Source organism: Choristoneura fumiferana, chromosome 15 (genome assembly GCF_025370935.1).
Source record: "Choristoneura fumiferana chromosome 15, NRCan_CFum_1, whole genome shotgun sequence".
In the NCBI taxonomy this organism is placed as follows: domain Eukaryota; kingdom Metazoa; phylum Arthropoda; class Insecta; order Lepidoptera; family Tortricidae; genus Choristoneura; species Choristoneura fumiferana.
In genome coordinates this window covers 4,980,827-5,005,822 of record NC_133486.1, presented here as the reverse complement: position 1 = coordinate 5,005,822, position 24,996 = coordinate 4,980,827, and the positions used below count along the sequence as shown (strand labels likewise).

The 24,996-nt window shown below is 35.1% G+C and overlaps 1 protein-coding gene across 1 annotated transcript in view; it reads right to left on the bottom strand.

Moving 5' to 3' along the window:
- Nucleotides 1-454: 454 nt before the first annotated feature.
- Nucleotides 455-24,996, bottom strand: part of LOC141435730 (uncharacterized) — an 80,803-nt gene continuing 56,261 nt past the window's right edge. The window contains exon 2 of the mRNA XM_074098495.1: nucleotides 455-1,412. Within this exon, the coding sequence (XP_073954596.1) occupies nucleotides 1,357-1,412 (56 nt within the window). The 3' untranslated portion in view covers nucleotides 455-1,356. The remainder of the gene's footprint in view (nucleotides 1,413-24,996) is intronic.

Here is a 24,996-nt window from a genome sequence, read left to right as displayed (position 1 = left end):
TAAAGCACGTATAAAGTATAAAGTAACGTATAAAGTAAGTATCTCGTATAAAGCACGTGGAATTAAGAAAATTAGGAACATAATGGTTAAAATAAAGTTAAAACAAAAGATATCAACTTAATTAACACTTTAAAAATGGCATTCAAGTTTAAGGCTATACAGGTTGATCCTTACTTTTATTATATTATGGCATAGCTAATTAACCCTTTCTCGTAAAAAGTTTAGACTGCTAATAGAAAGCTTGTGAAGACAAGTATCAGATTTATAGTTTATGACTTTTATTAAGTGGGGATTAATCTAAAATATTATTCGAGTTGGAAATGGGTAGATACTTATCATAATTTAAATAGGTACCCACTTTTGTAAAAATAAGTATGGATAAAATTGATAAAAGGGTAATTAATATAAAAAGTCGTACCGGAACTTATAATACAACTGAATTCCCATTTTTGAAAAAAAAAACATTTTTTTTTCTGCTAAAACTAGTGATTTAAAAGAAATTGTAGACTGTACAATCCTTGACGATAGTAAAGATTACGAATTATTATGATGGAAATGTCTGTAAGTTTTGAATCAAATTGGAAAAAAAACTATTCAGAGTAGTTCGCTAATTTAACTTTACAATTTATAGTATGTTGGACTTAACTTATAATTCACTTAAATCTAAAGGACAGAATAATAGGAAGCGAAATCCACCCGACTTTGTGGTAAAATAAGACATTATTGCAGAGATCACAGACTAGATCATGAAAAGACTTAATTTTATTAAAAAAATGTTTTTAAATAAATGTGAGTATAGGTTCTTTGAATTACCCTTAACGCTTCACATTTTCGAAATATAAATAAACACTAAAGGTGTTATGAGTACGTGTCGTTGAAGGTAAAATTAGACATTAGGTATTTAAATGTAGATACTCACGGATTTATATATGTTTTTTTCTTCAAAATTAAACATGCAATTCGAATTAGTAAGATACCAATATTTCAAAAAAAAACATTAATTAAATTATACATAATGTTATGAAATATGTAAGTACTTAATACAATATAAAACGTGCAATAGTTTAACTTAATACATGCTGATAGTAAAAATTTAATTTAGCCTCGACAATAAAATGATGTATTTACTGGTGAAAATAACTTATTCGACTTTAAAAATTCATTTATTACTCCGCTGAAGAATATTTGACCACTATAAATCCATGTACAGTTCTATGTATTTACTGAACTGAAACTACCTATAATTACAACTAGGTATATAAATACACAATATAATCATTTAACACGTTTAAAAACCAGTTGTTGGCATCAACATACATTAAAAACTTAGAATTATTTATAGTTAAATAACAATTTCTAATTTTCTTTGTCGCTTGAAGTTGAATCCGTGTGTTTTCTTAACGTCCAGTAATCTGAAAACAAAAGAAAATACATATTTAATAACGCTTTATTAAATAAAAAAATGAGATCAAGAAAATTATAGGTTTAACAAATATTGCACAAAACAATAACACTTATTCAAATCTATTTTGGCTTTATCTATCATTTGATTATATTTCCAAAAACACGTTTATGCGTAAGGTTAATATTTACATTATAATTACTAACATTTATATCTAATTCAGTCATGGAACCAACCTAAAAATGAAAGCAAAGTCAAGACCAATTGGATTATAGTCTCAGGCTACGTCGCTAATCTGAATTAGTAGAAAAACAAATACATTCAACTTTTTTGTTCCTAAACATGCTAATGCAAAATTTATCAAAACGAGCGATCTATGGTAAGATTACGATTTAAATATCGTTTGTCAACTAAAATATTCGGAATCTGCATGTTCCAAGAATTATATAGGTAGTTATATTAGATCGGAAATAACTCTTTTACAAAACAGCTGATAATTATAAATAAATACCTGGTTTATCAGTGTGTTATAAATATTGGTATTATTATTATCTTAACTTTTTTTATAGGAATATAGGTAGGTAAACACTTATTTTTAATATATGTTTTTAATGTTCGGCAACTGGATGGCCTAGTGGTTAGAGCACCTGACTACAAAGCTTGAGGTCCCGGGTTCGATTCCCGGCCGGGGCAGATATTTGTATGAATGATACGAATGTTTGTTCTCGGGTCTTGGATGTTTAATATGTATTTAAGTTTGTATTTATCTATATAAGTATGTTCATCCGTTGACTAGTATCCATAGTACAAGCTTTGCTTAGTTTGGGACTAGGTCAATTGGTGTCAAATGTCCCCCGATTATACTTATTATATTGCGACGTTTTCGCCGTCACCCCGCAAGCTATTTTTTTTCGTGACTTCTCAAAGAAAAAAAGTATATATATTGTTTTTGCCCTTAATTCCCTGGCAAATATTTACACGTAGGAATTTTATATTTAAAAGACATGCCACGACTCAGCTTGAAAAACTAAAATCCGCCATCCAGTACCATTTTTTACTTGAACGAATTTCAAAAACTCATTACAAACACAAAACATAACCTAAAAACATAACACCGGTTTACCGAGCAAACCGCATCCATTTTATTGTTAAGAGAACTCAGGTTCCTTTTAATATGCAACATTGTAAAATGCGTAAGCCAGGTAGCCGTCCAAGCCTCAATAAATACGTTTCGTACTCGGGCGAGGTTTTTTGCTTTTTGTTTATTTTACTTTAGTGTCAGCCACACTAGGAACAGGTTTTTATTTGCGCACTCCGTCCCTCTCTGGCATTAGATCTTCTCGTTTTTTAGGAGTCAACGACGTAATTGGAAACCTTCGGATGCAATAAAAAGGTTTCAGTAAAAAATAAGGATCTCGCTCGATGTCATATAATTAAAAGGACATTAAGACGGCACGGTCATTGAAATGGTAAAATTTGGGAGTGTTTTTATGTGATGGCTTCTTTTTTTTAACTTTACTTGACAGAAACGTCACTAAAGTTTCTTTACGCAAATAATTATGATTTTAGATTTAGGGAATAATGAAAGTGGACGAAGCGAAACAAGTATGTAAGGATCGTAGCAAGTGGAAAGAAGTGGTCTCTGCCTACCCCTACGGGAAAGAGGCGTGATTATATGTATGTATGTATGTATGTAGGATTAGATTATATTATATAAACTACATATTTGTATTTATTTCCATTGAATAAAATACTACGGAAAAAATAATGAAGAATTATTTAAATTAGATTTAATTTCGAAAAACTAAATATTACATTTACTGTAAACTTCTTCAAGTGTTAAAATAAAATAAAAAGTAATGATCGACGTTCTTAGAATCAATACGAAATTAATCCTTTTCTTTCTGTACCCTTACTGTTAACTAACAAATGAAAATGGTTTACATACTGATCCAAATAAGACCCATATTTGAATAATCTGCGATTTGGCTTCTGGCACAACATTTCGTCCTTTCCTCGAATCGTACGCAAATAATGATTACGAACAAATCGTAATTTAAGTCCGTACGCGGATTTTAATTAATGGTATGACTTAAAATTAATGCTTGTTTTGTTTTGCGCTCAAAAAATATCAAGTTACGTGTCGACTTGGTATTTGATTGTTGAGCATGTATGGAACTTTGGCATATTTGATATTAATGTTTACCTACAGACACGTTAATAGTGATTTGGCAACGCTTATAATGACACTGGTCTATGAATTAGTTTTTTAACCCGCCTCGCTGTTTCTTCTTTCTTTCTTTCTTAATTTTCTTTAAATTAGGTTCTCTTATAGTACATATTAGTTAAGGTAGTTTTTAATAAAAAAAAAAATATTTAAACCAACATTCAAATTTAAATAAAATCTCACAAATATAAGAGTTTCAGTCGAGGTCTACTGTGACAAAAGATCACGAATCGGTCCGAAACACGGCGTGATGTTGTGTTTTATTGTTACTAATATTATTATGTTTGAGAGTCTCATTGTACTCTTATTTACATTAATAGCACTATATAAGTTTTACTAATATTACAAATGCGAAAATTTGGATGTTTGCACATTTGGATATTCGTTACTGTTCCATCGCGCAAAAACGGCTAAACGATTTTAGATGAAATTGAGCGCACTTTTAGTTTATAACCTGGATTAACATAAAGGATACTTTTTATGCCGAAAAATTACATAGTTCCCAGGAGATCGCGATAAATGAATTCTTGGCAAACGAAGTGGCGGGCAACAGCTAGCATATCGAATGAGTTTCTGTCAAAAAAAAAATTCTTCGTGTACTTTCTTTGCTGACTATTGCATTGTCTTTGTAACTAAATATCCGTACCAAATCACAAATAAATCCAATGTAAGATTGCAAGATGATATTCGATTCGCAACATTTACACATTAAATGAAAGCTTGTAAAAAGAACATCCTGTAGCTGACTCCGCCAAATTATTTTTAAATGTTACACTCGATTGTATGTTAGTACATACATATAACGCATGTTACTGATATTACGTATTCAGGTGTGTGTACAAACAACGTAAACACATAATAATTTGATTCGTGCTGTTTCTGTATGTAAACTAGTGTTTACCAACAGGCGGCCGCGGTACCGTTAGTGTGAACAACCTCCATTCGGCATGCCTGGTTCTTACTCGCACACGTTCTTGCTTACGTGTTTGTGTATAAAAGAATAGCGGCTCGAGCTCGGATGGAATAAGCCGTGCAATAAAAAAAAACTGGCTAAGGGCGAGTCTGGTTCGTGCTTTGAAGGTTCCGTGGAAATATTTGCAAGCAAAAAGTCAGTACTTGATAAGTAATCTCACTAATCCTAATCATATTATAAATTTAAAAGTTTCTTATAATGTTTCGATGTTTGGAGGTTTGGATGTTTGTTACACAATCACGTCTAAACCACTTAACCGATTTAGATGAAATTAGGTATACATATACTTTGAGTCCCGGAGAAAGACCTAGGATAGTTTTTATCCCGGAAAATTGCATAGTTCCCACGGGATAGCGATAAATGAATTCTGCGCGGACGGAGTTGCGGGTAACGGCTAGTTTTGTATAAAAATCAAAGTTATTTTCGGCAGTTCAGTGATTTTCGGATCTATTCCTTTGCTTGTTTCGTGGAGTTTTTCTTTTTTTCCAAATATCACAGTTCCATGTCAAGTCAATGGGAAGTAGGTAGGTACCCTAGTATATTAATATAAGTACCCTATAGGGTTTGTGTTCCACGGTTTTAATATGGCAATAAGCTTTCAGAACATTATGTTTTTTATTCGCGTGAACTCAATTAAGATCTACACTACAGAAGTGTGAAATCGGCCATTGACCATGTTTTAGGTGATTTTCGTTGTTACTTTAATTGACAAGAAAAAGATTTGAGTCATAAGACTGCCAACCCGCCGTGTTTTAAAGATAGTTTAAAAAAGATTATTTCAGTTTTATTTTATTTTATCTATATGGTAAAGAATTAACTGATTTATCTTGTTAAAATATTAACAACCACTTAGCAAGCCAAGCATTAAAGTTTTCATAATTTCACTTAATTTGTTCAAAATTTTTAATTTTTCGTGTAAATCATATTATGACGTTTCCAAAAACATACATAACGCTTTAATAAAACGTACCTACAGACAAATGTACAAGGAAGTGATCCTATCTAAGTTCCTTTTTTGATACGGACCCCTAAAACAACAAGTCCAATGACATTTTTAAATATGCTAAGTTGTACTTAGGCTCAGTGCTTCTCTCTCCAATGCTCCAATGTCAAAAAGAGACGTAATCTTATTTACCTACTTACATGTTTGATTTCTACTGTCAGAACTCCAAAATGAAACAATTCAATATTTTTACGGCTGCATGAACATTATAAAGCTGTTTTCCGTTCGATAAAACGTATTTACTTGCTTGAATTTTTAAAATACATCGGTACGTATATGACTATTTTTATGTATATAAATATACAGGGTGGCCCATTTAGTTCGGTCAGTATGGGAAAGTCTGAAACTATAAGACATACGATGATCTGTTCTCAGGAACCATGTCATCGATTTTAGTAACAAGAAAATCTGCATTCATACATTTAAAAGTAAACTTTTACTCATTACGGGAATCGAACCCGGTCGTTTTGAAAAAATAAAACATACATATAACCTATATAAACATATAGGTTTCTGTGTTCCCATTATTTTGTCAAAAAAGGGCGCTTAAGCAATATCGCTCGATCAAGTTTCCCACCAGCTCATGACTCAGTATGAAACAATTTCTTTCGAACTGCAGTTAGACACGACTTTACGTGCGAATTCGTCATTCTTAACTGGATTACTTCTTGGAACGAATTCCCGATTAATATTTGAACATTTTCCCGTCGGAGAATTGTTACGACATCGTTTTATGATGTACGGTACCTATGTTGTATGTAAACCTGTTGTAAATTATTATAACTTAGGTAAATATCGTATAACAATGTAATTTCACCGTATTATTATTCAACTGCGTTTGCAACTGATTTAAAAAAAACTACTAGCTAAGACCTGTCAATTACAAATATACGACAAAAAATTGTCAAATAGGTGACTTCAGCTAGGGTTACCAGATGAAAAATTCAAAAGAAAAGTCCAGAAAAAAGCCTGAATTCCATCAAAAAATCTTGAGAATTTGTCGCAATTTTCACAGGTTTTTTCTCAAACGTAATTAACAATTAAATAATAATAAATATCATGAGATACTTGACACCAATTGACCTAGTCCCAAACTAAGCAAAGCTTGTACTATGAGTACTAGGCAACGGATAAACATACTTATATAGATCAATACAATTGTTATAAGTATCGATATTATTGTGATCTCAGTTGATTTTATTTGTGCAATTAGTATGTCCAAAGTTGATGGTTTGACAAAATTGTCTATTTTATTGAAAATTCTAAAAGTCCGGAGATTTCACGAGATTTCCAATATCCGGCAGGAATCCTGAGAAGTCTCAAAATCCTGAGATCTCAGGTCAAATCCAGAGATATGGTAACCCTAGCTTCAGCTGTTCTGAAGGCTTTGCTTGCATACATACGGCAATTAGGTAGTTTCTAGGGATAAAAAATACTTTTCTATTCATTCCGTCAATTATGTAATCAGAAAATATTGAACACGTACTGTTTCTTTTGTCAATCAAACAAAAAAATGACAAAGACGAAGCGCGTTCTAGTTCAGGGGGCCTACCACGCTCTCTTAATACGATTCAGTTTAGGCTCTAAACTGAACTGCATCGCTATTTCGTACCACGACGTTACTTTTGCGATTCAGTTCAAGCACGGTTCAGCGACAGCGATACAGACATTTTCATTCACTCACTTCAAGCGGTTTTCATACCATGACGCTTAACTTGAGTGGGAATTGAATCGCTTCAGTGTCAAATTTAGCGATTCAGTATAAGTTACTCATTCTGTCAATTCTTTTGGAATTTTAAGTGTTTTATATTTTTAAATTTCAAGAACTTTTAAACTTTTATTCAAGTTTTATAACTTTTCATAGGACATTGTGCTTCTGAACTCCTCATTGATAAAACTAATTTTTCAGTGAGAAAATAGAATCGTGGATTAGTGACAGCGTAAACATTTTATTTGTAATCAACACAACGGTTGCTAAGAACACGGAATGACATAGAGTTATGGTTTTACAAAATAAAGAGGTTTTAATGTACAATATTTGGTTTGCATATAGCGGCATCGGCATCCCTTTCGCGACTTAGCGTTTCAGTTTCGGACCAGAGACAATATCGGTCTTTCATTCACTTGTAAACCATTGAGACTCAACTCTGAGAAATAAACGTCGTGGTACCAATTTCGACGATTCAGTTTAGGTGCCTAGATTGAACTGCTCTGCGTTTGGATCGTTTATGAAAAGATCATGGTAGGCCCCCAGGAGTAGGGGGCCGTGACGATACGCCGTGCTAAAAAGTGTCGCATCAGGTGACGTCACGCGGCACTAACTAGCTATACGAGTATCTTCATATTGTTTTTGTTAGATTCATAAACCTGTTTTCCAAATTAAATGTTTTTTTTTTATATAAAAAAATAGGTGTAATATTTTTGAGGTATTCCCTTGTCTTGTCTAAAAATTTGCCTAATTTCAGTTTGTCTAGCAACTGTTACTATAATGAATTGTTTGTCTTAAGTAAATTTGTATAATTTCATTATTCATAATTATTATTTTGTAGATTTTTTTTTTTCCTAAATGATCATTTTCATAACTCTTTTTTGTCGAATATTATTTTATTTTAAACTCACTTGGTCCATTCTTATTTTAACTAAATTACTTAGCCGAATAACATTTTTACTAAGATTAGAACTGCGATCACAACAGCGCGCGAGCAGAGCGAGCGTGCCGCGGTTGCGGCTAGCGAAGCGCCAGAACCGAACTTACGTTAGACGTATAATTTTAGACGAAAAATAATTATGTCAGTCAAACAGTATACGAAATAAGTTTATACAAATTGAAAATTAGGTAATTTAAAATTAGGCGAAACTAAATTATGTAAAGTAAGTTAAGTTGTATACAAAATGACTTTGACTAAAATTGAAAATTTGGTAAAATTAGCCCTAACATTAAGCACCTAATATTAGTTTATCTAAAATTAGGCAACCCGAAAATAGGCAAAAAGTTTTTAGGCAAAACAAGGTACATACAACCATTTTTTGATACCTAATCTACTTAATTCATGGACTAATTCGATTTTTTTAGGCCCATTGCTTCTGATTTATATACCTAAATAGATAAGACGGATTAAAGCGAATTAAAACAAGCCCTTTCGTGGCCTCGTCCGCAGTGGACACCCCGCTTAATAGTCCAACGTCCAACCCGTGGGTTGACCCGGAATTACACAAAAGCTCGCACGCGCTGTACGCGGCGTAACTTGGCGTAACCCGACGTAAGTGACGTATTACACGTTAAACTGAATGCATAAAGCCCTGTTGTTTGTTATCGGGGAATAAGGAAGCCGACAGTTATCAGGGGCCGATGCCCGGGCTTGCATGTGCAGGGGTCAATGGGTTGTAAATGGACCATTAGGTTGCCTCTGCACTCGGGAGCTTCAGAATAGGAGCGAAGGAGGTAATGAGTTACAAAAAGAATTACAACAGAAAATGTTAATCTCGCTCGAGACGAGTCGTTCTTCGTTCCCTGAAGATTCAAATGAGAAAGAAAAAGAAAACCGATCTTTTGTTCCGATTTCTGAACGACATTAGCAAACTATATATACATTACGATTACATACAATTTGACTGTGTGGCTATTAAAACATAATTAGTTCACTGAATATTAAGATGAGAAAGAAAAAGAAAAGAAAACAAAAGATCGATATATATATAAAGAAAACCATATATATTATATATTACAGGAATTACTTGTTGTTTTTACATAACTTATGAAGTTCTATTAAAAAATCTAAACCTTTAAACGAGCAGTCTTAATAATAATAATAATAAATATCACGGGACACTTCACACCAATTGACCTAGTCCCAAAGTAAGCTTAGCAAAGCTTGTGTTATGGGTACTTAGCAACGGATAAAATATAATTATATAGATAGATACATACTTAAATACATAGTAAACACCCAAGACCCGAGAACAAACATTCGTATTTTCATACAAATATCTGCCCCGACACGGGAATCGAACCCGGGACCTCAAGCTTCGTAGTCAGGTTCTCTAACCACTAGGCCATCTGGTCGTCTTGTATATATATTTCGGGGATCTCGGAAACGGCTCCAACGATTTCGATGAAATTTGGTATGTGGGGGTTTTCGGGGATGACAAATCGATCTAGCTTGGTCTTATCTCTGGGAAAACGAACCTATCAGTCTCACAAAGGTTCGGCAACGCACCTGTGATACCCCTCGTGTTGACAGGTGTCCATGGGCGGCGGTGATTGCCTCCTATCAGGTTGCTCGTTTTCCCCCTCTTATATATAAAAAAAGAAAACAAAAAAAACGAACATGAAACTACCGTGAGACTCACTCATATTAAATGATATTGTAGCGGATAACTCACGTCTTAAACCGAGTTTAGCTCGACATGTTTCGGGCTAATTCGTAGCCCTTCTTCTCAGGAAGTCAGGAGCCCGCGACTGCCGCGCGGGCGCGGGTGACGCGCGCGGTGGCGCGTAGTGTGCGTGTTGCGGCAGCCAGCCAACTCGGTTTAAGACGTGAGTTATCCGTTACAATATCATTTAATACAAAAAAAAACGCTTATTATTGAGTTTTAGCCCGAGCAAAGCTCGGTCGCCCAGGTTCTATTATATAATTAAACAATCACGTGTTTACAATGACTCAATATTCTAGTAATACATGCAATTTGAATGTCTGGCAATTAAAACACGAGTTGTAATCACACACTATGCTTAGTAAATAAACTTTTCAAACAGAACTGTTTAACTAGTTAGTTAAACTATGTGAACATTGTCCCAGAATTTACTAGATTTTGTCGTTTACGAAACAATTTTCAGGTTTCGAGAACGAGATTTTTCACTCAGTGTAGATGTAGTAGTAAGTGTAACTGAATTATGTTGGGACTTGAGATACAGTCAAGCCAATGATTATGTAATTAGGTAAAGAATTGACATCCCGCTGGAATTAAGCAGTTTTTCAGTATGACAACTATCCTATATCTTTCCCAGGGAAATAAACCAGTAAAACTATATCTATTCAAACATTCCATCTAAATTGATTATAACTAATATCCAAACATCTTTTCAAACTTCTGCTTTACTATAATTAAGTAGGATTTCACTTATAAATAGCTATAAAAGGTTTGAAAATAATTCAGCTGTTTGTTTCATCTCTTGTGTAATTGAAATTTACAACCCTTTCCACAGCAATGTTTTTATTAATTCATAAATAATTATGTATATATCTTTACTTTTAAAACACAAAGAAAAGTGTGGAATAGAAAATAAATACCATTTTGTATAAAAAGGGTCCCATTATAGAACTTAAGTGCTTTAATTATATTATTCAAGTCAATTTCGATCAACCCTTTTCGTTAACAATCCATCTGATATTCGTATAGTTTTTTCTAAATCTTTGAATCTACTTTCAACTATTTTAATTATACCTTTTAAAATTAGGTAGCCCGTACATTCCACGCATTCTTTACCAAGCAATCGATCACAATAAACTTATAAAAAATCGAATCACGCTATATCATATCACGCGATACGAGAAGTTGCTCAGTATTGTATGTTAAATGCATAGATGTAAGATTGAAAATCTTTATTTAGATTCAACAGAATGATCTAACTGGTCTGTTGTTATGTGTCATGACTGTTTTAGGGTTACGCAGGAGTGGAAGTATAAACTAATACAAGCAAATAAGATAGGTACAGGAGGTTTATCATTTTCAAGCAGTTAGTTAGCTCAAATCTGATTTCTGGTAGGTACTAGGTAGGTACAGAACTGGCTTGGGCCCCTTGAATGCGTTTCAAAGAATCGGGGCCCTGTGAAACTGTGATTGGTATACCAAAATCATAATAATACAATAGAGGATAAAGTTTAAATATTATTACTTTTATTAGGTAAATAGAAGAAATGGGACTGGGCTGTGTCTGGATGTACCCAGACCCAGAGAGGTGGGCTCCCACAGACCAAGAAATAGATGGCAGGACGATTTCGGTACGCATGAAAAGGCCTGGCCCGACATTGCGCCCTACCGCGAATTTTAAAGGCCTAAAAGGCCTTTGCCCAGAAGTGGAATACTAAAATAAACTAGAAAAAAATAGATAAAAAATTCACAACTGTAAGGTACCTACACTTAAAGGTCGCGATTTATTTTTAACGGTACATTGATTCTATTGTTACTCCTTCAATGTCAAAATCAATCCTGATATGAATGAAACTAAAAGAAAGCTTGTTGGTTGAACCCAAAAAGATAATAATTTTGCTTCCAAATACCTTATAAGCATTTCAGAACCAATCAACAAACTATCGATACCCGATACATCTCGTGCAGACAAATTTAAGTGGCATAAGGTGGCTGTTATTTGCAAGGAATGCCCAAATTACAGATTCTTCGCGATGCTTTTTGCCGATCACTGCTGAATTTTAAATATCCAAATTGAAATTGGTGATTTATGCTGGAACTTATAAGTTTTAAGTATATTCTGGTGCAATATAAGGCCCCTTTCAATACTTTCACTCGATCAAATGCATGGTGGTTTTCCAAAAACGTAAACATAAGAACAAACGCCCCTACGCTATTTCTTATTTGCCAAGGGATATCCGTGACCATGAGACTTGTTATGGAATCGAAATGTTGGGATTTATAAACTTCATCCGTGCGAAATAGCTTATTTCCTATTCAGTACACCGATGGCTGGATGCCCGGCAGAGGACGACTGACGAGGGTATACTATACATATATATACTATACGGTATAGTCATAGTAGACAGAAAGCCTCTATACGAGAGTATTTCTCTAAACCTAAACGAACCCTCTACAAACTCATTGCAGCGCTCGCTCGGCAGACAATCATAATCTGACTCCAATCTGTTAGTTAGTTATGGAGTCTGGTATTTTTGGCGTTATTTTTGCTTTTACTTTAACATTGACCGACGACAATACACCTGACTCCGCTTGGGTGACGCCTAAGATCAAACAAGACAAGTTATGACAATCCAGCAATGAATCCGCGGACAGGTTCCTTTAGAAAATCACACCACCAGCAGATTTCACGCAAAGGGACCGAACTCCGAAGATACCGTCAGATGTTTTTCCGGAATATAAAAAAGACCACATTATCCAGAAATATTCAAACAACACAGTCTTACTTAGTACAAACCAACAAACTTAATTAAAATACAAATAACCAAGACACCTGCAGCTTAAGTATCGCACCCTTCTTTCTCCCATAGGGCACGAAGGGCTGGCGAGTCACGGTCTCTGCCCCGTTCCGGACCAGATCACAGAATGCTTAATGTCACGTTACGTTAAAAAATTACAAGCGGGATTGTTGCCAACGGGATGTTGGTTTGAAAAACCGTTGGATATTTAAAATGGGTATAGCCCAGTTTACACATGCGGGAAAAATTCATTCATTGCGGGTTCATTGCGGCGCATGGATTTCACGAGGGTATATATCGATCGAGACGCCCAATGTAAATCTTAATCGCACGATTTTGCCTCAATGTATCGTAATTATGGACTATTGAGGATAAAAAAGAGGACAATGTGAAGTTATTTCACTTTTATCCTGATTTGCGGAATACAAAGAAAACAAAATTGATATCCTGTCAACAACAGGATATTAAACAGGTAAGTCACACTCGAAACTAAAATCGGACGAAAAAAAAACCATTGATAGTACAGACCACTTGGCTTAGAACTTTTTCTAAACACTTACGAGAGAACGTGACTCCATACCCAGTCAGATGAAGCGACAAACGCACCGACATCGACACTTCCTTATATGCCTTCTATTGTTATTCAATGAATCGTAAGTTTGGATTCTAGTTATTGAGCTCTTTAAATAATGCATGGCATGTTTGCATTTGTACTGCATATTGACATAGAGACCTTGGACTAGTCGTTGATGGAGCTTTAAAGACGAAAATGTGGGTATGTAAGATTTGATTAAATAGACACTTTAAAATCCTTTTCCTATTGTACAATGGATGCAACAATCAAACATCGCATCCCTAGATTAAAAGTGCAACACAAACTAACCATTTGAATTTAGACCTTCTAGAAATTTAATAAAGTCTAAATCAAAATGATATTTTGAGTATATCAACATTTGGTCTAGGAGTGCGATTTGTAGATACGAGTAGATAAATAGATATGCCACTAATTTAAATTGTTCCTTCAATGAAAACTTGATCAATCAAAGTGTTTAATAATGAGCAGTCTTACTAAATGAGCATTTTTATTTTAATCTAACCTACGGGAATTGATTAAATCACAGAGTAAAAGAAGCCCCTGAAATTAAAAAAAAAGATTCTACAAACGCACAAAATGATAAATTTGAAAATGTTTTACATAAATTAAGCAATGATGATGTAATCATTGTGGACAAGCTACTAAAAGAAAACGAATGAAAAAATCTTCTACCTTTAATCGCAGGTTCAATCCTGTCGGTAGTTGAGTCATCATCGGGTGTGGTCAATGATCTGATTACGTCAAAGAGGCACATGAAGACTAAAAAAATCCAGGAAAAAAAGGGAATACCTACTTTTATTAAATGTTAGTCACTAGCTTTATCCCGTGCCTTCTCTCGAAAGGAATTCGAAATATATCTTAGTTCATAGACGCTCAAGAAATGTCTATAAAGTGTCAAGTCTCTAGCTCTTATGACTTAGAATGTACATACGTTGTCTGTCAGGATGTTACGGTTTTATATTGAGATTCATCATGAGGTAACTTTTCTTTAGCTGTATTTACCTTTTAACGCAAATAGATCCAGAAAAACCTGTGATTTTGAGTCACGGTTATATACGAGTAGGTATAAATTAGTCATTAGGTAACTTTTCTTTAGCTGTATTTACTTTTGCCAGCATATCAACACAAATAGATATTTGGAAAGCGAATTTTTGTGACTCCGAAGTTCTTCAAACTGTGTCCTGTACTGACTCACATGTTTGTAAGCTTTGCCTAAGGATTTTTCAATGTTATTGGTGTCAAGTGGCTACACTCCCGTCTCTGCAAATACTCGAAACGTTTATTTGGATGGTATATCTAATCAATGGTAAAGAATTTAACCTAGTATTGCATATCTTATGTCAATATTAACCCTTAACCACCTACGTGCGGTCTCTCAGACCTTAGCAGATTCAAAAATGATAATAATTCGATGCAATCGCGGCGCACAAACTTCTAGTGACCTTGTACCTTTTCCTGGGGGCCAATCAATGGCCTCCATGTGGTCGACAAGTTTGGATGTGTATTCCTTTGAATTAGTGAGCACAATACTGGCGACAACGGTCTCAGAGACCGTAGGTAGGTGGTTGCGTAATATTCATACGTGGTCTCCCAGACCGAACGCAGGTGGTTGTGTGTTTTATTTGTTAACATTTTTAATATAATTAAAAAAAAAAATTTTTTTTATTAAAACATGCCTCCTAATAACACAGTCACAAAAGGTAGTTAAAATAAGTGTCATCATTGAATGCAAGATACTAATTTGTCTCGAATGTTCGAAAAATTATTATCGATTGCCGACAAAAATGGTTGTTTTGAGGGTTTCCAATTTTATAAAAATAAAATGTCCCTGTAAAATTAAATCAGTTAAATAACTTAGTTGATCATTCAATTTGATGAAACTTTAATAGTAATCTTTATATTATGTTCCTATATCTCATATCCCCTTCGGGTAAGTAATTAAGTTTATGAAAAAATCTATTGATTTATTTTGTAATGTTTATTGCAAATAAATAGCATAGACTGTTAAAATTTTATTTAATACTTTTTTATTAAATTTAAACTTAATTTCTAGACCGCTCATAGGTGGTTGTGTTTCTGAAACATGACGTAGGTAGTTAAGGGTTAACGTCAACAGAGGTCAGAATATTTTTTTCCTTTTTGCTATCATTATTAATTAACTTGGATTTCATGCATATTTTCCAAACATCTAGTCATGTGTAAAAAAATGGATTACATACTTACCTATTTTATCTATTGTGATATTTATGTAGGTATGATCACCTTCTAAAGCTCTTTTTAAACTAATTCACAACAGACCCTGTTCCCTCTTCGCCGAGATGCTGTGAGATTCGCCTCAACCACCCTTGATTCAGCAAAAAGTTAAGTTTTGGAACTCCCGTTTTACTTTGTAGCGTCTGCATAAACACGATAAATATTGTTATTTAGCGGAGAAACATGATTTTCTTAATTTCACACTGTTTTTTGCGAAAAAATATTTACTGCTACCTCTATTCTCGACGTGGGATTGGATGAGATTTGACTCGACTCCCTGCTTCCCCTAAACATCTCACGAAATTAATGGATGCTACTGGGAATAAGCCGTGGTGGCCTAGTGGTTTGACCTATCGCCTCTCAAGCAGAGGGTCGTGGGTTCAAACCCCGGCTCGTACCTCTGAGTTTTTCGAAATTCATGTGCGGAATTACATTTGAAATTTACCACGAGCTATGCGGTGAAGGAAAACATCGTGAGGAAACCTGCACAAACCTGCGAAGCAATTCAATGGTGTGTGTGAAGTTCCCAATCCGCACTGGGCCCGCGTGGGAACTATGGCCCAAGCCCTCTTGTTCTGAGAGGAGGCCTGTGCCCAGCAGTGGGACGTATATAGGCTGGGATGATGATGATGATGACTGGGAATATGGTCAGTGTGGACTACTGGGATATTTTCCCATTTATCCGCAGTGCTAAACGAACAGCTGGGAAAGGAATCCTAATAGCAAAAAAGTGTGGAGGTGCGAAGGAGTATTGACGACAAGGAGTAGCCCCTTTTAATTGCAATGTATGTGGACGCTGATATTAAACACGTTAAAGCAATGTACCAACTGGTATCGAGATATTTCGCATAGCCTCATAATTATGTAGAAGAATATTGACTCGCGTTCAGGGTTATCATAATCTTATTATTGGTCATAAAATCTCAGGATTTTTAGACTTTTTACAGGATTACGTACATAAAGTCGGAATTTATAGATAAATATCAGGGATTCCTTAATTTTCAATGAAATAGAATAGTTTATTTTTTTTAATAAAAATTTACAAAACAGAGGAATTACATTTAAAATTTACCGCGAGCTTTACGGTAAAGGGAAACGTCGTGAGGAAATCTGTAGACAGACAGAGAAGTATAATGTGACTTTTTTAACTGTATAAGTACCTAATTCACTTTCGAGTAATTTAAGGAAATCAGGCTTTTTCTCCGGACTTTTAAATTTTGTAATCTGGCAACCCTATTCACAATATTATCTTTTTACTTTGCCTTGTCTATAATTTTCAACGCTATAGAATCAGTTATAAATTGTTCTGGCAACAATTTGCTTTGCGTTTTTCGCTACACTGAACTATAATTACAAGGTAGCAATTGACGATGTTTTTTCCTCTGAACATTCATTATAATTGCTGGCAGTTTATTATTATATGTCAAATAGCATTGCTTACAATGTATTCAGGTAATTAAGTGGTTGGGACGCAAAAAGAGGGTGTCATAAGTCTGACCGCTATGTGTGTCTGTGTGTGTGTCTATCTCCGTAGCTCCTTACCGTAGCTCTTAAATGGTTGGACCGATTTGAATGCGGTTTTTTTTAAATTTGAAATCAGGTTTTCTAGCGATGGTTCTCAGACATGTTTCATCAAAATCAGTTCAGCCTTTTTTGAGATATTGAACTTTGAAGTGACAAAATCGGGGGTTTTCCAACTTTTTATTGGTTAGGTTATATTGTTTTTTTATTTTTCAATGTAGAAACTTTATCTAAAAAGTGCTCAAAAGAATTTAAAATACCTTTTTTTGTAGGAGGAGTTGTGAGTTTATTTACAAATGAAGGACAAGTCGCAAGAATTTTGATTTAGCATTGAAAGAAAGAAAATGTTTTTTCGGCAATATACATTAACTTGTAGGTAGGTAACATACATCAGGTACATAACTTATTGTTTAATTAAGTAAACTTATAGCTAGCCGAAAGGCCTGGCAGCTCAGCAAGGCTGAGCTGAGCAGCAATGCTGATTTTCAGCTGCAGCCAAAAAAAGGATAAAAAAATGGTACATGCCTATTTGGTATTGTATTTAGTTTTTAAAAAATACCCTGAGATCTTTTTATATACTACTTGCCGAAACGGTAGTGATGAACAAAAAACGCCGCAAAAACTGTTTATTTACCCAAAAATATCATAAAAATTTTGGATAGGAAATCAGGCCCTACATCACGCAGTGCAAAATTCGAAATTTGTCTCTTGCCATCCCGCTGACGCTTATGTTATTCAATACAAGAGTGAGAGGGACGGTAGACGGTACGATACGAACTTCGATTTAGTATGTAGTAGTCCCCCAGCAACGTTTATATAGCTACGTTATCATAGATGCTTCATAAGTTCAACAACCAACTTCAATCAACTTCTGATTACGTAATGAAGACGACCAATGAGAAGGAAATTGTGTTATGGAACAAAAACCATGGGCTGCATGACGTAAGAGGTCACCAACCCCGACTATGAGGCATCTTTTGGCCGGCCCCTCACCATCTCTTGAAAATGATACAGGCTTTTTTTCTTATACCTAATTAATCTTCAAAATCAACGCTACAAACGTTCATTTTATCGTATGAAAAATTAGAAACGATTTGTTTGTGTAAGACGTTAAATTACGTGAAACGAAATAGTAGCGCTTTTAGCGTTTGGATTTAAAGAAAATTGACCTGTTCGGTGAGAATGGGTGAATCAAAATCAATAAATTTTTTGGTTCAACTTTATATCACACTCAAATGGATTTCTATTTGATCGATAAAAATATAATTATTTTGTTAGTACGAGCGTTTTACTCACGTACCTATGTAACGGTTGAAAATACTAAGTACTTACGAGTAAGTATATCATAATTCATAAGTTAAACTCGGTTGAAAAATTCGGAAACAGTTAAATTATTGGTTTCAAGTCCAAACCAACCAATATAAAATGACCTGAGAAACAGGACTGCCAATAATATTTTGGCATACTCGTACCTACAAATTGGTAGAAACCCTCGGTGCGCGAGTCCGACTCCCACTTGGCCGTTTTCTTTAAGTTAGCCAAAAGAATGTTTTTAAATTCCACAATATCGCCAAATAGGTACTGTCCATTACCTTCTCGAGGCAAAGATGGTTCCCCATGGATAAAAATAATAAAATTATCTGGGTCCGAATATTTATTTATCTTGGTCCTCAGATAAAATCTGGATTCTTAGCGTGGGAAGATTGCAAAAGTTAATGGTGCTATGTGACGGGAATTAAAAAAAGGCATGAAATTTCGTGTTTCCGCCCACTAAGCGGATGTCACTTGGCGGGCCGGGGGTATTGCCCCTTGGCAGGATACCCGTGAGAGCTTTACAAGTTTTACAAATAAATAAGTGTTAGAGGCTTGGCCAAAAATAATTGAATTTGAGGAACGTCAGCAGAATGTTTTTAATTATGTCAGGAAAAAATATATTTATTACATATAACAAAATTCCAATAGACATAAGACCGCTGACTTTTGACAAAATTTAAATTTTAAAATCCCATTAATGTTATAAAAGCGAAGGTTTCTAAGTCTGTTTGTTTGTGACCTCTTCACGTCTAAACCACTGAACCGATTTGGATGAAATTCGGTATACAGATAGTTTGAGCCCCGGAAAAGGACGTAGGATAGTTTTTATCCCGGAAAATTGTCCCCGAATCTAAGTGTTTATGTTATAAGTTTTTTTGTACTGCTTTATGGTGTGCAATATATAATATTTGTATTGTATTGTATTGCTTAGAACCCGCGGGATAGCGATAAACGAGTCGCGAATAACGGCTAGTATAAAATATAATAATTATTAGGCTTATTTGTACGGAATATAATATCAGAGTCCGATTCGCACTCGGCTCGTTTTAACCGACGGGACAGCGCTCGTTACCATCTCCTGTCATAAGTACTTTATGCCTTCCACATTCTTCTGAATTCATATAAAGATACACAAGCCATTGACTGTGTCGCTGTAGTAGCGAGCAGGCAACCTAAATTAAAGTCTAAAACCAGTTTCCGACGAGCTGTTGCACTAAAACAGGTATCAAACTATCTAAGTATTGTCTGAGGTACCGAGGTTGAGGTTGAGGCAAAGTGCGAGTCGGACTCGCGCACGAAGGATTCCGTACCATCTTTACAACATTAGACATAAGCTAAAAACGGCAAAAAAACATGTTTGTTGTATGGGAGCCCTACTTAAATATTTATTTTATTCTGTTTTTAGTATTTTTTGTTATACTGTGAAAATGTCAACTGTCTAGCTATAACAGTGCCTGGCGACAGACAAACAGACGGACAGTGGAGTCTTAGTAATAGGGTTCCGTTTTTACCCTTTAGGTACGGAACCCTAAAAACGCTAAAATTGCAGCCAGATGGTGTTGTGACGTCATCTGAGCTGCAAACTAAATTATAGGGTTTGTTGCCTGCAGCCAGTAAAATGATTAAGGCTTTCGTGTTCAACCTGATGCGGCTGAGAAGCGTCCGAATCTTTGTCTGTTTTTATAGGGTTGTACCCGAAGGATGACAAACGGAACACTGACGCTACTCTGTCCGCCTGTCTGTCGCAGGGATGTATGTATTTAAAAAGTTGTCAAAGATAGAGGGCTGAAATGTATGTATACATACAGCGTATTTCTATTGCTACGGCAAGTAATAGAATCAAATACTAAGGTAGGTATATAAAACGACACCACATTGCGTGTTATCAAACCAACTGAATTGTATCCCACTGTGGAACCTTTACGTAGAATAAGTCATAGTGGCATTGCATTGCTTGTCAAGGGAATTTATTGTAACATTTACTATGAGAACGTTCTACTGTGGCTCAGGAATCAAATGGTTTGACAGTACAGTATGCTTAGAAGCAGAGCTTTGCTGCACTTTGCTTTTTTTTATCAAATGAACAAAAATCAAAAGCAAAACGTAACCGTAACGTAACGTAAACGTTCTGTAAGTAGGCCGAGGGCTCTTTTACATAATTATCACTTTTTTATACTACCAGCGCTTACGGAAAGACCGTCATTGCCAAGAAAAGTACGACGCAAAAAACTAGGCAGAAAGTATTTTTTTATAATTTGATCAGGTTAGGTTAAATTATTAAATTGGTGTGTCGTTTTATGGATAGGCCATTTCACAGATGCTTTGCCCCGCAAAGACAACACATTTTGGGGTCGTATTGGGTTCAACATGAAATTGTAGTTGTGATTATGTCCCTGTCGGAGACCTAGCTTATTTAGCTTTCGTGACAGTAATAAACACAATAATCTTGTAAAATAAAGAAAGAAAGGCTTAATGTTACTAAGTGCAGTTCAAAAATTAAGTAAGAATTAACTATTGAGATATGAGACTGTTGTAGATTTCATATCGAGAGGGGCGGTGTTTAAATTGTTTTTTTTTTCAATGTAGTTTATTGTGTTTTCTGTACTTTGCTAAGAGCGAATAAAATATTTATATTTCTATATTGTTAAGAGGATATAAACAGATCCAAATTCTACTCGACGCTCAAAGAGTAAAAGAGGGAAGCTAAAAGTTCGACTACTTTGTATGTCTGTATGTGGCATCATAGCTGCCACTGAGATGAGACTGTTTCGCTTTTGTAATTGTTTGTTATATTTCTTTTGTTTTATGTTAGTTTTAATGTAAATAATGTTGTATTTATTTTATCTCTTTTGAGTATTTCTGTTTTACCGCACGTAATTTTCACTGTCTGCTTATCCTCTATATAACCAAATGTTTTTTCCTAACTAGGTTAGCTGGAAGAGATCCCTTTTAGGGATAAGCTCGCCTTTGTTCTCCTCTCTGTGTATTTGTATTTTTATTTTTATGTGCAATAAAGAGTTTACATACATACATAGCTCCCAAACGGATGGATCGATTTTAACGCGGTAGTTTTTAATCGAAAACTAGTTTAATCAAAATGGTTTTTAGCTAAGTCTCAATAGAATCGGTTCAGCCGTTTTGAAATATTAAACTTTAAAATGACAATATCAGGGGTGTATTTATAATTTTATTCAGATAGTAATTCGTTACAAATTTCAAGTCAATTTAACCATAAGAAGCGAGTGAAATTCGATTGCAATTTAAAAACAAGTAACTCAACTGCATGTATACGAAAATTGCAAATCAAATAAAAGCTTAGCAAAAGATGAAACAGAATAGGTACTAAAGTTTCATTCGTAAAGGATTCATTATTGCACGAGTGGTTATAGCTCTCCAGACAATATTACATTTCATCGCTGAACACTAAATCCCACAATGAAGCTAGGGCTTTAGTTTTAACACGGGTCTAGGCGGATTGAACAAGTCTGTAGGGCTACTACGAAATTCGAAAATCGAAGTTCGTATATATCGTACCGTCCTGCCGACGCTTATTATTTAATACGAGAGTGAGAGGGACGGTACGATACGATATTCGATTTTTGAATTTCGTAGTAGCCCTGCTGTTTATAGCTCTACTCGGCAAATAATATACACGTCGTGGTCAGATCTCAATATGGCTGGTCATTTCATAAAATGGCTGAATTTCAATTATAGAGTGACAAGAGAGTGGTGGCAATTAAATTAAATTAGGATTGGCAACACATATTACGCATTAAAAAATATCTGTTAGAAGTATGTAACCGCGGGCACAAATACACTGAAATTTTGTTTGCGGACATCAGGGACTCAGTGCAGATGAACCGTGCAGATGAACCCCTCGATATTTTGTCAACGGTTCGAGGTTCGTGCGCACGTCAAACTTCGATAGATATTTTGAAAAGAAAGAGAACCTTTGCGATTCGCGTATTCTTGCGAATGTGAACACCCTGATTTACTTTTGTCACCATTCGATTTGAATTGCAAAGCTGCTCGTGAACGCTGGATTTTCGGGGTTGCCAAAACAAAGTTTGTTTTACATCGCTTGTGCCAAGACAAAACTTGCTAGTCACGCTATGACAAAAGGCATAAAACTTTGAGTAGGACTTCGCTTTCGGACTGTATTAGCGTTCTTGGTACTTAACACATCTTCCACGCAACATTCTTACACGCAGATAATATAAAATTAAATCAATTTCTGCGCTCCTAAATCTTTATGAATAATGATAGGGCTGAACACAAATTAAATTATGTTGAACGATGCGCCAGACACGATGCATCCTGGCTTTATCTCGAACCTCTCTTGGCTGTGTTCAGATAAACATGTATGTGTGTGTAATTCAGAGGCAATACTACCATCGTGTTTAATCAGGGTGTGTGTGTACATTCGATACAGCTGTTAGGGATGTCACTGGGTTGGTCTTGCTGTATTGGGAAGAAAAGTGATCGTTGTTTAAATCTCGAGGAGGGATTGACCAAGAAGGTTCTTGTTAGCTAAATATTGATATTTTTAAATTATTCTTAAATAAAGAACACACCACAACAGCCGTGGAACTAGTAGACAGAGGGTCCCGTTAAGAAAAAAAGCTTATGCTTAAGAAAATATCGGAGCAGCGATCAAAAAAATAAAATCTGATGCTCATGAAAGTTATTTTTAATGGACAATTCAATTCAATTTATTCCCATAACAATTGACATTGTGTTGGATATTAAAAACTATTAAATTTAACACCTTTTAAAACTTAATAAACATAAATATATAAACAAAAAACAACAACTGAGAAACTGTTAGACATCCCTACCGTGGCCCACTTTAAAGAGAAAGGCACTTGTTCAAATAGAAAGACCAAGTGAACTTTTTGAGTCGATTATTTGCTTTCTTTAAAAACAGAAGGAAAATGGGAGCCCGGTGAAGAAACTTTGTGCAGGGCTTAGAACCTTTGTCTTGAGATTCTCACGCGCAGGATTGAGACGTGCCTTGATTATTCATCGAAACTGCCGTTCAGAATCGCGTTGGGATTATATTCAGAATTCCTTACATATTTGAGCAATACGCCAAACGCCGGCACAGGTCCACCGGCGGAGTTTTAAAATTAATTATATCCTATCCTCATCCTATTAATATTACAAACAAGAAAGATTTGGATGAATCAAAGGGTTTGGATGAAGTTTGTTGCATAGATGCTTCATATCTTGCATACTTTTACACTGGGAAATTACATAGTACTCACAGGGTGGCGATGGACAAATTCTTCGTCGACGTATCGCGGGCTAGTTGGATTAGTTTTACCTACTGAATACTCATGTGTCTATGGTTTTCCTTCGGTTTTATTATTCAAAATGTGGTCCCGCGCTTGACGTACAATGTAAGTGAACACTGATCATTGTATGGAATTATTTCTCAGCCACAATTCAAATTCAAATCACCTGATTTTATTTTGATCAAAAGAATACCTACTTTGAACTTGAGCAACACTCTAAACGTTTTACTATAAGTAAATGGACTGCTATAAAGTTGAAGTTCCCAGTGTATCGGTAAGCATGTAACGTTCCCATAGGATAATTAGAATCTCGCTTAGGGCTTGCACTATCCGGTAACTTTTTATTATCCGGATATTTCGGATATTTGAAATCTCAGTATCCGGATATCCGGTTATTTTGAATAATTTGAATAATTTTCCAAATATTTAAAAAAACGCTAAAAACAATTTTAAATTTGTTTCATCAGACGAATCGTGTTAATTAACTTAATCACTGATTGTCTTATACGCACGTAAAAATCATTATTTTGTCACTTTAATGAGTGAAATAACTTAAAAACGCTTTATAACTTCTCTGTCTCCTGCTTGTTGTTATTTTGCCTTACGGACCAAGAGCCCACGACAGCCAGACCTTCGTTATATTTTAAAGGCTGAAAGTTTTTTTTTATGCAAGGTGTTAATTTTTAATATAACTGAAAACCGGAAAGCACTTTGCTCAGAAATACTCAGAATCGAGAGTAGATTCGATTCATCATGTCAGCCGAAAGACGTCCACTGCTGGACTTAGGCCTCGCCCAAGGCTCTCCACGCAGACCAGTCTTGTGCTTTCCGCATCCAACGCAATTCAGCGATCTTAACCAGGTCGTCGCTCCATCTTATTGAAGGCCTACCGACGGCTCGTCTCCCGCTCCGCGGACGACATTCGAGAACCTTCTAACCCCATTGGCCATCAGTCCTGCAGCAAAAAAAATATTGTACATAGTCAACTTGGTTAACTGCCATTGATGCACTTTGTTATATTATGATAAGGGTTCACAAATGAGCTGAGTTAGATGAAATATTAGCGATATACTTATTAAAACAACAAAAAACAATGTGTTACTGAAATTTATTACCCAAAACACTACCATAAGAAATATTTGTTAACACTAAGTTTAATAGCGAATATATCGGCAATAAAACATCGATATATTTTGTCCCAAATTAACTCTTACTTTGTTGTATGGAGAACGAGTTCCGTTT